Here is a 15,603-nt window from a genome sequence, read left to right on the forward strand (position 1 = left end):
CAGAAGTTAAACAAAACTGTTGCTGTCTCTCTGCTCAGGACGGCCCTGCAGGACTGTGGGACTCTGTGAAGAAAGCTGCCGTTGTCATCGGATCTGGAATCTTATTCTTGGCTGCGTTCGGCAACTCGCTGACATGGTAAGATCTCTTCAAGCGAAACATTATTAACATTGCAACACAGCAGCAGTTTGTCCTGAAATAAGCCTGAGGAGGACCCGAGGAGTGACATTGCTGCAGGTTATCACATCAATGCACAGTAGAGAGGGTGAGAAAGGCAGGATAAGAAGTGAAACAAAACAGAGGACAAGTAGAAGGAGGTGTCTGAAGAGGACGGTGCAGAGCAGGAATGTGCAGGTGAGGAAAGAGCAGGACAGTGTAGGACATGGGCCTGTGTTTGAATAAATGTTAGATTTCACCATGTTAGAAACATCCTGTAAACCTGACACTCAACACTAATTCTCCCTCCAGGCATCTTCAGAGATTCTGGGGAGCTTCGGGCGATTTCTGGCAGAACATGTGGACCCGGCTGTACGTGGCATATGAGGGTCATGATGCTGCTCTGTTCTTCTTTGGTACGAAACAACTGTGTAGCCGTGTTTCTTCAGACGATCGTGCTGCAAAACAAAAGCACACAGCACTCAGCTCTAAAAAAACATAATCAAACAAACATGATTTGATCTCCTCTGAGATACAGAGCTTTGTTTTCTCGATGATGTGACTGCTCAAAACTATTTTTTTGATTCGGTATCATTCATAGAAGAAATACTGTACAACTGAAACCTCTGTTCTCAAGGTTTATCATGCAGAAATCATGTGTTGTGTCATAAACTGTCCGACTGCATTTCTCTGTAGGATATTATCTATGTCAGACATTTTGTGTTTTACAACATAAGAAGCATGTAGTTGTTTGCTGTCCTGGCTCTTAAATAGTGGAACGAGCTCCCCATTGACACCAGGACAACAGAAAGTCTACACATCTTCCGTCGCAGGCTAAAGACACATCTCTTCCAACTACACCTTGGTGATGAAGATAATGTCTAGTAACTAATTCAAAAAGATATAAATATATATATATATATATATATATATATATATATATATATATATATATTGTTGCACTTACATGTAGCGCTTTGTAGTTTGGCTTTTTGAAACCAAATGTGCTTACTTGATTCTTGTTGATCTGGGTTGGTTCCCTCATGGTTGATGCAATTATTGTCAGTCACTTTGGATGAAAGCGTCAGCTAAACGAAATGTAATGTTATGTAGTTTATGTAATAATATTATAGTTATTATGTAAAAGTATGTAACGGTGACAGTGGCCCTGTTTATCTCAACAGGGACGATGTTCATCCCCACCGTGGCGTTCTGGGTCCCAAATGCTCTGCTGCTGTTGGCGGACACCACCGGTAAACCTTCCTTCATCACACGCTACCGCATCCAGATGGACAAGAACAACCCGGTAGGATAATAAGCCTCATTATTCGATGAGAGTTGGATTAGGTTATCTGACTCTCGACATAAAGAGTTGGCCCTGCTGTGTTGAGCCATGTGTTTAATAATTGTTGAGTTCTTGCAATTTATTGGTCACTTCAGACACTAGATTGATTCTGTGTGATGTTTTGGATGCACTGGGTTTTTGTCTTATGTTGCTTTTAGACATGCACTGAAGTCCAGACATTTTCCTGCCAGTCCTGAGTAAAATGTCTGGACTTCAGTTCAGCTGCACCTGATGGATAAGAGACTCTCCTCAGCAGAGATAGAAAGGACAGGTCTGACAGAGGAGAGGAGGACGTGATCTCGTGTGTCCACATGTCCATCTGACCAAAGTCCTGTTTGAGTAACAGATGTTGTCGGACACTGCAGAGATAAAGGCTTGATAAGTCTGATAACCAGGGCTGGAGGTGACTCTGGAAATGTAATTGGATTATTGATTACCTTTCACTGATTAGAACAAAGAAGGCAGTGTACATTAAGTGTTTTCATGTTTATTAATAATCAAACCATTTTCTAGACTCTGATTGTAGTGCCAGCTTTACCCAGCTGTGCTATACATCAAATCTGTTGTGTGACATGCATTTACACAACATTTCTCTTTGTGGTAATCAACAGTGATAAGCTAAGTGTTTTCTATGGTCCATTACTCAGAGGAGAGATACCTCAGTTCACTGACCGATAGTAACAAGTTGAGCAGCACTGGTCATAAACAAGGCCAGCATGTGCCGTTATATAACAACAATACAACTTGCATAACTGGTTGTGTACTATATCAGTTAATCCACCTGTAACTTAAATTCAGAGTCTGTGGCCACCAACATAGATGTTTTTCTTTTTAGGTTTTAGCTGACAACACACAATGAACCAATCAAGATTAGTGACAGTATCTGTTTCCAACCCTTTTGGCGATATTCCAAACTAAATCAAAGATTCTTTCATTTCCAGGGTTTCACAGGTGTTTGTTCAGTTCGATGTGGTAAATAAAGGAAGTAGCAGACTAGGACCTTAAATTAATAATAATCTATCTGCTTCAAACAAGTCAAAATATCTGTTGGAACGGGTCTATTACTCAGTTGTTGTGTTTGAACTTTAGTCAACACTCATTAATGTATAGTCTACTACTGTACAGAAACTATGCAAAAGTTTATCTGAGTACACATACATGTACTCTCATTTATAGATACATACATGTGCCCACACACACACACACACACACACACACACGTGTGCACACATAAAGGTCAGGCAATGTCTGTGTGTTTATAACCAGGGTTCAAAGTTTACTCATCCAGTGGATTGACAGATTTCAGCTGTATCTGAATTTTAGTCAAGAAAATAATTAATACAACATAAATAACAGTAAGAATAATTAGAAACAATGAGAACAAATATTTAGAAACAGTTACTCTTTGAGTTCTAGATGTTGAAAAACTTTTCTTTTTCTGTTCTTATGATAAACGTATATATCAGATTAAAATGATCTGAACTACTAACTCCAACCCCCAGTTCTAATAATGATCTTTATTCACAGCACATGTCTTTAAAGGCTGGAAACTATATATCAAACAAGACAAACACATACAACTAATATTTAGTAGTATATGATGAGGATAATGTAGAAATACCCACAATGAATCAAGATGAGGAAGGGCCATATCAGTATAAGTAAAAACTAGATCAGTATCGAAAATAGACACTTTTTTTTTTTAAATTTCAAGATGTTGTTATCAAACCCTAATGACAAACACATTTTTGAGGTTTGATCATTCCCAGTTTAACTATAAACTAAATAAAAAGAAAACACCGATACAACCATATATATAGAACTATTATACATAATACTTGTATTATGGCAGTAATGCAACTATATCTAACTCTGACATCTGAGATTAATATATATAGTATTGACGTTCATATGACTCCTCCCTCATCCTCCAGGTGGATCCAGCAAAGCTCCGTCATGCACTGAAGACCATCCTCTTCAACCTGTTCCTCATCTCGGGGCCCATGGTTGTGGCAGTTTACATCCTGATGAGCTGGAGAGGGAACCCCTGTGGCCCCGAGCTGCCCACCTTCCACTGGGCCCTGACGGAAATGGCCATCTTCTCCCTCATAGAGGAAATTATGTTCTACTACTCACACAGGTACAGATCATTCATGTGTATCACGTCTTTGCTTAAGAAAGGTTTATGTAGTCATTGAAAAGTGGAGGCATGTTCCAAGAATTCACCTGACTTTCAACTGCGCTCGTTTGAGATTCACTTGTCACTGGAACACTACACATTACTGCCACCTAGTGGTAAACTTTTGCTGGGAAGCTGCGTTTAAAGAGTTAAGATGAACAGTGGGCTGCAATGATATTACCCTGTGTATATTACGTTGTGTGGGTTTTACAGTGAAAAATCTCAAATGGCACATATTTTACAGCCATTTGGAGATTATGCCTGTACATATTTCTACTAAAACCTCTTTAACTTGCTCTGCTTCACTTAAACAGAATAACATTACACATAATGTTCAGATGTGATATATATTGCATGAGGTTTTGGGTGCAACAACTGCACAATTTCATAGGAGATATTCACTCTAAATGAACTTTTAGGCAGATGTGGAGTCTTCCTTTATTCTGTGTTCCGTCTTCATTTATTCTGACTCAGTGAAATCTAGATTGATGCTTACACCTAGTAATGTTACCTTTATATAGAAACCAAGATTCTTCATATAGACCCTTTACTTGCAGAGATATACATAATTTGAACTGGGGCATGTTAAAGGGGGAGGTATTAAAAGATTAAAAATGTGTTTTTATTCTGATTGTCAACTTTTCTCTCAGGCTCTTCCATCATCCTGGCTTCTACAAGCATTATCACAAACAGCACCACGAGTGGACCGCTCCCATCGGCATCGTCTGCATTTACGCTCATCCCCTGGAGCACATGGCGAGTCATCCCCCTCTCTGCCTCTCTAGATTTCAACATTATAATATTTCTTTCACCCTCAATGTGATATCAGTCTTAGTTTTTGAGTCTACATTATCTCATCTCCTGATAAAAACTCACACCAGCTGCAACTGTCACAAATCAATCAAATGCATTTCATTTTCACTTCCGGAATTTTGAAAAAAATCTGATCCTGAAAAACAATCTGAGCTCACTGCTCTTGATTCAGCTGTGGAAGGTTTGATTTTGAGGGTTATTCTGGATTTTTCTTCGTCCATTAAACATGTTTGCTCTTCCTCTCTGGTGGTAGATCTCTAACATGCTGCCGGTGGTGCTCGGACCCTTGATCCTGGGCTCCCACGTGGCCACCACCACCCTCTGGTACTGCCTGGTCCTGTGGAGCACCACCATCTCCCACTGTGGATACCACCTCCCCTTCCTGCCCTCCCCGGAGTTCCACGACTTCCACCACCTCAAGTGAGTCCCCCTGCCCACTCATCCAGGAGTGGGATTTAACAGAATCTTGCAACATGAAACATATGTACTCTTAGATGTGTTGGGACATAAAATCCTTGTAAAAACTAGAATGACATTCAGAAGAACATTGTGGCGTTGGACCACGCCACGGGGTTCCCCTCACGACAGCCAGAGACAGACCAGTCCAACCATTGCGTGGTTACCAACATCTTTTTATTAAGGTCCAACTGAAAATACCAAACATGTAACTTAAATGGGTCCAGCACTATCTGCTGGACCTCTGGCTTCCTCCGTCTCTCAAGTGTCCTTCTCCCGAGTCTAGTGCGTTCTCCCAGTGTTCTCAGAGCCTTCTCGGAGTTCTCCGTGTTCTCAGAGCCTTCTAGTGTTCTGAGTCTAGTGCGTTCCTTTTTTTGTTCTCCCAGAGTTCTTCTGGAGGCAGCTCTGCTGCCTCCTTTTAACGTCTGAGGATCAATCAGCTAACAGCTCTCACCTGTGCTGATTGATCCTCAGTGGTGCAGGTGAAGGTTCTCGCCACCCCTTCACCTCCACATACCCCCACCGTCAAACTCAGGCCCGGGAGCTATCCGGCCTGAACTACTCCCCCCCCTCCCATCCGGCCAGGGGAGGAGCCCCGCCCACCGACTGAGGCGCTCCGGGGGTCGAGCAGGTGGGCGTCGCGGGACGCGGCCTCTCTCAGGCGGCCTGGAAGGTGGGCGCCGCCGCACGGGCACCTTGGACCCCGGAGCAGGTGGGCGCCGCCGCACGGGCACCTTGGACCCCTCAGCAGGTGGGCGCCGCCGCACGGGCACCTTGGACCCCGGAACAGGTGGGCGCCGCCGCACGGGCACCTTGGACCCCGGAACAGGTGGGCGCCGCCGCACGGGCACCTTGGACCCCGGAACAGGTGGGCGCCGCCGCACGGGCACCTTGGCCCCCGGAGCAGGTGGGCGCCGCCGCACGGGCACCTTGGACCCCGGAACAGGAGTGCGCCGCCCTCCGGGAGACCCCGCCGACCTCGGCACCGGGACCGGAGGCGTCAGCTTCTCCGCTGACCGGGGCGCAGGAAGAGGAGCAGGACCCGGAGGTGTCGGCTTCCCCGCCGACCTCGGCACCGGGACCGGAGGCGTCAGCTTCTCCGCTGACCGGGGCGCAGGAAGAGGAGCAGGACCCGGAGGTGTCGGCTTCCCCGCCGACCTCGGCACCGGGACCGGAGGCGTCAGCTTCCCCGCTGACCCGAGAGCAGGAACCGGAGGCGTCCGCTTCCCCGCTGAACCTGGAGCAAGAAGAGGAGTCGGCCCGGGAGGTGTCGGCTTCACCGCCGACCTAGGCACCGGGACCGGAGGCGTCAGCTTCTCCGCTGACACGGGAGCAGGAAGAGGAGTCGGCCCGGGAGGTGTCGGCTTCACCGCCGACCGAGGCACCGGAACCGGAGGTCTCGGCTTCCCCGCCGACCTCAGCGCTGGAACCGGAGGCGTCAGCTTCCCCGCTGACCCTGGAGCCGGACCCATCGGCTTCACCGCCGATCGGGGACCAGCGCTCCCCGCCCCCTCCAGCTCGGCGCCACAGGTGAGACGCCCAAGCCTCATCCTCTTCGTCTGCCTCAGGATCTCCTCCGTCTGCCTCAGGTTCTCCTGCGTCTGCCTCAGGATCTCCTCCGTCTCCTTCCCCAACGATTGTACCCAGTCCGTGTCTCTGGCTGTGTGAGGTCCCTGTTCAGGTGCCAGTGTGGCGTTGGACCACGCCACGGGGTTCCCCTCACGACAGCCAGAGACAGACCAGTCCAACCATTGCGTGGTTACCAACATCTTTTTATTAAGGTCCAACTGAAAATACCAAACATGTAACTTAAATGGGTCCAGCACTATCTGCTGGACCTCTGGCTTCCTCCGTCTCTCAAGTGTCCTTCTCCCGAGTCTAGTGCGTTCTCCCAGTGTTCTCAGAGCCTTCTCGGAGTTCTCCGTGTTCTCAGAGCCTTCTAGTGTTCTGAGTCTAGTGCGTTCCTTTTTTTGTTCTCCCAGAGTTCTTCTGGAGGCAGCTCTGCTGCCTCCTTTTAACGTCTGAGGATCAATCAGCTAACAGCTCTCACCTGTGCTGATTGATCCTCAGTGGTGCAGGTGAAGGTTCTCGCCACCCCTTCACCTCCACAAACATATACCAAGGTCAGGTCCAGCAGTCCCCTTAAATTCAATCAAGCTGCACAAAATGTTACACACTTATTGAATCAGTCCTCCAAATGTGCCTGGTTTTTTTCCATCAAGATCCATGAACTGTTCTCTAGGAAACTGATGAAAATGTCAAAAATGCGATCAAAATCTCGCAACTTTAAAAAAAAGTGAAAGAACTTCCTGAATCCGCCCATTTGGGCCAAAATTTAATGAGTTCTTTGTTAGTCCATATCCTTTCTTTCCACCAAGTTTCGTGAAAATCCACTGAATGGTTTTTGATTAACCCTGCTTACAAACAAACCATCAAACCAACAAACAGGGGCAAAAACATAATCTTCTTAGCAGAGGTATTAGGATACCAGATTTTTAAATGTGATTATTAATCTTTGTGTAAACAGTCTTCGTCTTTAACCTCTGTCCTCTCATCCCTCCTGGGTCCAGGTTCAACCAGAATTTCGGCGTGCTCGGTGTGCTTGACCGGCTCCATGGCACTGACAGCAAATTCCGTCAGACCAAGCAGTACGAACGCCACACCCTGCTCGCCAGCCTCACCCCGCTGAACGAGAGCATCCCTGACTCCCCCAAGAAGGCTCAGTGATGACCCGTGACCCCTGACCTCTAAAACCTCAGGCCTAGGCCTCACCAAGTTTGGGAATGTCACCGTGACACGTGGAGATAAAATTTCCAAATTGATCCTAAAATGACGATTAAGATTTTGATCCAGAAAAGCTGTTGATCAGTGATCAGACAGTGAATGTCTGCTCAGACTGTGGTTATCTGTGGTTTTATTTTTACAAGATGAAATATTGTTTTCGCACTTAACCAGATGTGCAGGTTTCATGCTGAAGTTCAGCCTCCTCTGTGGGTGAGGAAGTTTATAAGCCTCTCATGATTGGTTCACTGTTGGTGAAGTCACAGAGAAGTCAGTAGTTCAGGGTTGTTATCTGTAACATCCTATAAGTGTAAAGGTTTAAAGAAGCTCTTAATAGATGAAGTTATACATGATAAAAATAGATTGTTAGATTTTTTACTTTCATGTGTAATTTTGTTTTTCTTCTGGATATTTTAGTCCTTAGATATTTGTATTTTCATGATTATTTTAAGATTTCATAAAAAAATTTAGACAAATCTTTTTAAAACAATAACATAGAATTGTTTTTGTATAGCACCAAATCATAACATACAGTATCTCAAGGCACTTTAAATGTTTAGGACTCAAAAATGTGAAAGTTTGTTTTTAAGTTACAGTTCCTAATTTAGGTTGAAAGAATAATTTGGGGATGTGAGTGAAAACAAATAAGTCACTCTAGTTTAATTTTTACCTTGTACTGAAACACACACAGTTTTTAGTCTGTCCTGCCCTCCATGTTTAAACTAAACTGTGAGGTATTTAAAATATAGTCAGAAGAAATGCTTTCTATCGATTCACAGCTTCTAGCATTCATGATTAACAAAACAGCGCTTCAGATAACACATTTGAATTCATAAATAATTTCGTCAGGAACAGATTCTGGTTGTAACGTGAAGTAAAACTCTGTTGTAGTTATAAAACAGATCATAAATCTCTTTTACTATTTTAAGTCTGGTTTAGAAACATCTCACCAGTTCAAACTCATGTTCACTTGCTGCTCAGAGAGGGTTTGGGTTTATGCACTTTTCTTTTCCATGGGGCTTAAACATACCCCTGAGGGTTAAATGTGTCTTAATGTATTACAGAGGACCTCATTAATATTTGTATCACAAGAACTGATTGTTGGGAAAAAAATGTTTAATTAATAAAATAATGAAGATCTTCCTTACAGTGGTTGATTTGTTTTGAAGATGTTTTACTGGACTATTTGATAGTGTTAAAACTTTTGATAAAGATGAAGAAAACACTAACCTTCACCCTAAGAAAAAAGGATTAACCCTAACCCTAGTTACAACCCCCTAACCCTGATTACAACCCCAGACCTAGTAACAACTCTAACCCTAAACCTAATTACAACCCTAACTCTAATTACAAACCTAACCTTAGTTACAACCCTAACCCTAGTAACCTAGTAACAACCCTAACCTACCCCCAACCCTAACCCTAATTACAAACCTAACCTTAGTTACAACCCTTACCCTAATAGTAATATCAATAATCACAACCCTAACCCTAACCCTAACCCTTATTTCAGCCCTAACCCTAACCCTGGCTGCAACCCTAACCCTAACCCTATTCACCCTAAGGTGAATAACTCTGCGCTGCTTGCTAGAAACGTGCTGAAATTTGGTGTGGGTGCGTGGCTGTCTCCCCTTTAGTATGTGTGAAATGCCCACGTCTCTACGACTTTCAGAAAAAAAGTTATTCCAAAATATTGTGTACTTTTTGATTGAGATTTGGTGCTTTGACCCTTTCCAGAGGTCATAGAACCTCGGGGATGGTACCAATGGATCGGGCATCCCCACATTAGTTCAGATGGAACCCACTTCCAAGTCTCTATGACCTTCAGAACAAAGGTTATTCAAGAATATCTTGATCTCCGATGGGTTTTCCTCCCCAACCCTAACCCTGGCTGCAACCCTAACCCTAACCCTCATTTCAGCCCTAACCCTATTCACCCTAAGGTGAATTACTCTGCGCTGCTTACTCAAAATGTGCTGAAATTTGGAAAAAAAGTTATTCCAAAATATTGTGTACTTTTTGGCTGAGATTTGGTGGTTTGACCCCTTCCGGAGATCGTAAAAGCTTGGGGATGGTACCAATGGAAGTTATTCAAGAATATCTTGATCTCCAATGGTTTTTCATCCTTAACCCTGGTCACAACCCTAACCCTAGTCACAACCCTAACCCTAACACTAGTCACAACTCTAACCCTTATCCTAACAACCTTAAATCTAATTACAACCCTGACACTAACAACCCTAAACCTAGTTACAACCCTAATCGTAGTAACCCTAACCTTAATTACAGCCCTAACAGTAAATACAAGCTTATCCCTAGATACAAACTTAAACCTAATTATTACCTCAGCCCTAAAGCAAATCCTAACCCACAAACTACCCTAAAGAGGAGAGTACCTGTGAATATGTCCTTACATTCCCTCATTCCAGTCTTCACAAGATTTAAGTACAAGTTTACACACACGTATACACACAAAGAAATAAACAGTCAACAGTCATGTTTGAGGTTTTTTTGTCCGTTTTGTGGTTTTTTTTCTTTATTAAAGGAAAGCATAATTACTACAAATTACAAATAACACTAATAGCGAATCACATCAGCCTACAAAGCAGATATTATGAATATTAAATGATATTATACAAGATCTCATTCAAGTATTTTACATTTTTCCATTTTATATATTTTTTTGTTTTTTTCCTCGTTTTCATCTTTTTTTCCTCATGACAAGCCTAGGATATTGTAATGTAATGAACTATTTTAATGGTTCATATACAGTTATTTCTTATTCATATGGCTTTATGGAATTTCGTCCTGTTTTCAGTCTCCGGTCATCATAACAAGCCATATTCCTCTCAGCAACGTCACAAACCCCACTCAGGTTCTTTCTCTTTTTTCTTGTTTTCTGCGGCTCTCTCTCTCTTCCCTGTGTCCATCATTCATCCCTCCTGTGTCCGGCCAACTGGCTACGTCAATGAGAAACTGCTGAATGGAGGCTGCAGTGCCCCCTACAGTTTAGTTTGGGCATCTAACAGCAGTTCTAAGCTGACAGTTCCAAAAACACTTGAAACGCCCAAATGTCTGATGGCAGGTGATGATCACATTAGAGGGAGGGATCACTTGACTTTCCCAGGAGGAAGGCACCCCCTTCTGGCAGAACGTCATGTCTGCACCCACCCACCAGCTCCCGGCTTTCGCTGGTTTTGGGAAATTCACAGAGTTTTGCTTTCCTCAACAGTTTGTAGCTTTTTCTGTCTTCAAACCTCCAGTAAACAACTTGATGCATCAACTGCAAGTTTCTGAAACTGATCCAAATCTCCCTGAAGTTAAACCAACATGACATTGAAAGTAAAAGAAAATAGTAAATATAGCTTTGCTTTGCATTTTCATGTTTCCAACAATTTGGGGTTTAGAGGAAGAAAGTGAAGAAACACTGACAAGACGATGTGATATCCACCTCCAATCTGCTGGAACATCAACCAACAGGATAAATGATGATAGGACCTTGACTTAAAAAATAACAATAACAGGCACAATGTGTCCAACGAAGATTCAACTAAATTGACAGGCTTTGTCTAGTTTAATTCCTCAAAAGCATTTGAAGATAATGTGACTGTACTCTGCAGCAAACATATGTTATGTCAATGAAAAATCGGTCAATTCATCTGCATCACGATAAACACTTGTATTAAGACTCAATATTCTCCTCCAAATTATTTTTTAACCATTTTAAACTTTGCTGACACTGTCAAAAACCTGGAGGCTGAAGATTTGATAATTCTTTGGGTCACGTTAACAGTTGGTTGAAATGTCGCTGTTATTTTGGCTAAAACAGCAAATGATCTGATTTAACATGATAAAACTTTGAACAGGTTTTGTTTTTAACAGACACACGTCGACAACCTGATGTCAACTTTCCCTTTTGTGATGTGAACCATGTTCCTCATTCTGAAATCCACAGATGTTTTTTTTTTAATTAGCCACAAAACTCACCTTTATCATAGCAACGCTAGAAACACTGCAAATTGAAATTAAAAAGCATTAAAAGATATTATGAGAACATAAAAAAAAAAAAGTTAGAGTACGTACACGTGTAAGGCAAATATATAATCTGTTCTATAAACAATAAAACAAGTAGCAGGGAGCTGTAATCATTTCTCTTCATCTGTCAAATTCACATTTACATTAATGGAGGAAAAGAAAATCAGCATTGATATCGTCAGTACTCGAGGTGGATACAGATTGAATGATCCACTCAGGACTGCAGGTAGAGAGATGACGGAACAGAACAGGGTGTGAGCCAACAATACAGTCTTTGAGTTTTTGTCCACAACGAGGCAAGACATCGAGCTGTGTGTGTATTTTTCATCTTGCTCAGGCTGCTACATCTGTACCTGTATTCATTCGTGCCTGTAACTGACGTGTGAACATGTGTGTGAAACAGTAGAGGCCCAGTCAGCCTCCTGAAGCAGTGGGTCAGCCGAGCGAACGACAGTTGAAGTTTGAAGCCAAATGTTTGAACCTCGTTAGCATCTCCATCCAGAGCTTTAGCACAGAGAGCGGGAGCCCTTCCTCATAACCATCGTTTCTTCAAGTAATTCAGATGGATGATTCCAGTCCTGTAGTGTCACTGATGGTCAGCTGATGGATGGATGTCAAGCGGATGGATTAACGGATGGATGCAGCTCGTCTGACGGGGAAGGTGAAGGGGCTCAGAGAGTCAGGAAGCACCCAAAGAGAGATCTGTAGTGGGGGGAGGGGGCGACAAACTTCAACCTGACTGAAGTGTTTCAGCACAAAAAGCCACGACTTGCTAACACAGGGAAGATTTACTGGACTTGTAACAGACCCAATGACACTTGGAAGACAGCTGAGAAAAGGTGACAGTGGGGGGGACTGAGGCAGGGGGATGCGGTTTGGTAGGAACAGCACCACTTAGTGGCATCTGCTGCATACTGTGACCAGAAGTATGGGTGAATTCAATGCTGTACAATCAACAATAAGGTGGCGGGCACAAGTTCGAAGCGGTAAAACCATTAAAATAAGGCAACTTTCAACGATCATGTCCATACTGAGGGGGCGCTACAAGTCTTTTTTTTCTCTCTTTCTTTTTATCATTTAGCTCTTAAATGTTTCTCCCCTCAGTGTCCAGCCATAAAGTAAAACAAATATTTCTAATTTTCAGCCCTAAGCTGAGCGCTCGCTCTGGGCTCTGCAGATGAAAATGTCAGTCGCTTGGTTCAAACCACTTTGGTCCGGTCGGACGTCAGGAGCAGCGCAGCCTCCAGCGAGTCGACTGTGGGACTTTTCAGATGCTCAGTCTGGTTCAAACTATTTCCAATCCCACCACATGCCGAAGAAATAATAATCATTAATCTGAGATCTGGGCAAGGAATCAAAAATCTTTCAGCCAGCGTGACGATCAAAGAGGGGTTCCAGTGATGGAGAGGGGGAGGTCAACATGAAAAAAATAAATTCCAGGATAGTAAATCATTGCTAAAACATCCACCGCGTGGACCAGCAATGATGTGAAAAAAAGAAAGCCTGATATCTCATCCATTCTTTGCCTCAATAAAAAAATGTCCTGAAAAAACTTAGAACTCATGACCAAAGAGATAATTTTCAATATTTTCTTATTTCTCTCTCAATGAAAAAAAAATCTCAAGTTTGAATGGAGGGCTGGACACCCCTCCCCCCTCCCCGTTGCACAGAGAGAACCGGCGACTTCCAGACGTGGTAGAGTTGATCCATGCGAGCCGGTGCGTTTGTGGCATTACTTCAGCGTCTTGGTATCCGGTGCGGGGTCAGCGGCAGTGGCGGGGGTTTTCTGACTGGTGGGTTTGGCATCCTCCCTGGCTGCAGGGCCCTGGGCGGTGGGGGCAGGGCTGGGGCCTGAGCTGGCCTGGCTGTGGGGCCGACTGGTGGGCTGGGAGGGGTGCCGGCGGCGACCGTCCCCGCTGGACGAGTGTCTTCTGCGGCCTCCTTCCTCCATAGGCGGCTAGATGCATAAAAAAGCAGGGTGGAATTTAAATGAGGGAACAGATTGTGACATAACCTTCAGTTATTATGAACCATCACATCTGTGTTGTTAAGAAAATGGAAGCAGCAACTTGTTCTTTTAAAGAAATAACATGAAACAAAGTTTATGTCTTTGAGGTTGCGTGATCAGGTCAGAATATCAAGTGGTGACTTCAAGGTTGAATTTTTAAGATTAATTTAAATTAATTTTTAATTTATGCTACATTTGATCTGTAGATAACTTTCTTAAAGAAACACAACCTTCTACTTTAAATGAGTTTACAGAGGAACAGAACTTCAAACATTTCCTATTTAAACAATTAAACCAACCTTTTCAGGGTCAGAGATCTATACATTTAAATAAACCTTTACAAAAATATTGTACTTACATCAATCCTAAAATCTTCCAGACGTTTAAACTTGCTCAGACACTCCTGCAGCTTGGGATCGATCTCCATGGTTTTGGCTTTGGCGTATTTGAGGAAGGCCCAGAACTTCTCCAGTCCATAAAGCTGACCTGTAAACAGGAGACAGATACAATAAGCAGGAGATAAAAGTGAAAAACTCTGACATCCTGTGGTGAAAATAAGCCTTTAGTCTGTCTCATCTTTTTATCCTCTGTGGTTTTTTATGTGTGTAATCACTGCCGTTTTTTAATCAACAAATAAATTCATGGATTCATTTATGAGGAAGGAAACAGATCGAGATGTTTTATGAAGAACACATTTCATCTGATCTGACCACACTGATTAACTCACCAGCCTCGTAGTCTTTCATGGTCTCCTCTTGGAAATCCTTAAAAATATCTGGCCTGAATTTCTTCTCTAGACCATAACTGTAGTACCTGAAGAGGCACTCCAAACCGTACCTGCAACATGTAACGGAGGAGGCAGAAAATCAGAAATTAATCCACTGGAGGTCTCTTAAATCTGACCAACAAAGCAACAAGTAAATAACTAACACAGCATAGGGCAGATAAGTTGAAAAAAGGTTGTGCTATTGAGGAGATGGTGGTTCTTACCTGTATCCTTCCTTTCCATCCTCGACCACCAGCTGCCTGAACTCCTCGTACATCTTCCTGTTGAAATGATCCCGCAGGAAAAATGACCAGAAACGGAAGAGTGTGTTCATTTCCTGCGATTGGCCGATTCCCAGTCGCTTTCGCTCTGTGATTAGTCGAGAGGAGAAGGGGCAAAGTGGACAAGGTTATTTAAAAATACATAAACAATATCAATGGGCAAAAACAGAAGGAAAGATCTAGAATCAGTTAAATATTAAAATAAGGATTTTTTCAGATATTTGAGGATAGAATAAAATAAAGATACAATACAGGAGAAGGAGGATAATGCGTTTGTTTGTTTACCATTTAGGCAGCGCCGGCGGTATTTGTGGTAAACGTGTTGCGTGAAGCCGTTCTCCTTGAGCAGCTCATGTGACGGGTGCTGGAACTTGGGGAGGGACTGAGGCGTGCACCCAATGTTACCCAGGGCAGGAGTGCCCTCTGATGGGCTGGCGTTAGAGCTGAGAGGGAGAGAGGTGGAGGAGAAGGAGGACAACCACATTAAGTTTTAGAACTACTAAAGCTGTAAAGTAGGTCCCGAAACTGAGCCTGATATATGGGACAGAGACAACATAAAGGCAATTTTAACCATGAAAGAATCCCAATGCAAAAATTAAAAGACCACAAGTACAGTTAAGTCTGCTCACAAACATTCAGTTAATTAAGCAAATGAAGAAGAGGCCCAGACCCTCTCCTGCCAGACCCAAGGTCAGCACAGAGAAGGTGGAGTTCAAATCAAACTCGTCACTCACTTGGACTTCAGAGTCTCAAACCTGCAAAGTTTGTTCTTTCTTAATAGATTT

At 43.3% G+C, this 15,603-nt stretch overlaps 2 protein-coding genes across 5 annotated transcripts in view; one reads left to right on the forward strand and one right to left on the reverse strand.

Annotated features, from left to right (window-relative positions):
- The window catches only part of faxdc2 (fatty acid hydroxylase domain containing 2), a 16,878-nt gene extending 7,998 nt beyond the window's left edge, over nucleotides 1-8,880 (forward strand). For both annotated transcript variants that reach the window (XM_069539480.1, XM_069539479.1), the window contains exons 5-11: nucleotides 39-136; nucleotides 467-570; nucleotides 1,339-1,460; nucleotides 3,434-3,639; nucleotides 4,329-4,434; nucleotides 4,745-4,911; nucleotides 7,518-8,880. In XM_069539480.1, coding sequence (XP_069395581.1) covers nucleotides 39-136; nucleotides 467-570; nucleotides 1,339-1,460; nucleotides 3,434-3,639; nucleotides 4,329-4,434; nucleotides 4,745-4,911; nucleotides 7,518-7,674 — 960 coding nt within the window. In that variant the 3' untranslated portion in view covers nucleotides 7,675-8,880. The remainder of the gene's footprint in view (nucleotides 1-38; nucleotides 137-466; nucleotides 571-1,338; nucleotides 1,461-3,433; nucleotides 3,640-4,328; nucleotides 4,435-4,744; nucleotides 4,912-7,517) is intronic.
- A 1,347-nt stretch (nucleotides 8,881-10,227) lies between these two features.
- The window catches only part of larp1 (La ribonucleoprotein 1, translational regulator), a 43,242-nt gene continuing 37,866 nt past the window's right edge, over nucleotides 10,228-15,603 (reverse strand). For all 3 annotated transcript variants that reach the window (XM_020085693.2, XM_069539475.1, XM_069539476.1), the window contains 5 exons: nucleotides 15,104-15,261; nucleotides 14,762-14,906; nucleotides 14,499-14,608; nucleotides 14,130-14,257; nucleotides 10,228-13,720 (listed from right to left, as the gene is read on the reverse strand). In XM_020085693.2, the coding sequence (XP_019941252.2) occupies nucleotides 13,496-13,720; nucleotides 14,130-14,257; nucleotides 14,499-14,608; nucleotides 14,762-14,906; nucleotides 15,104-15,261 (766 nt within the window). In that variant the 3' untranslated portion in view covers nucleotides 10,228-13,495. The remainder of the gene's footprint in view (nucleotides 13,721-14,129; nucleotides 14,258-14,498; nucleotides 14,609-14,761; nucleotides 14,907-15,103; nucleotides 15,262-15,603) is intronic.

Source organism: Paralichthys olivaceus, chromosome 15 (assembly GCF_024713975.1).
Source record: "Paralichthys olivaceus isolate ysfri-2021 chromosome 15, ASM2471397v2, whole genome shotgun sequence".
In the NCBI taxonomy this organism is placed as follows: Eukaryota; Metazoa; Chordata; class Actinopteri; order Pleuronectiformes; family Paralichthyidae; genus Paralichthys; species Paralichthys olivaceus.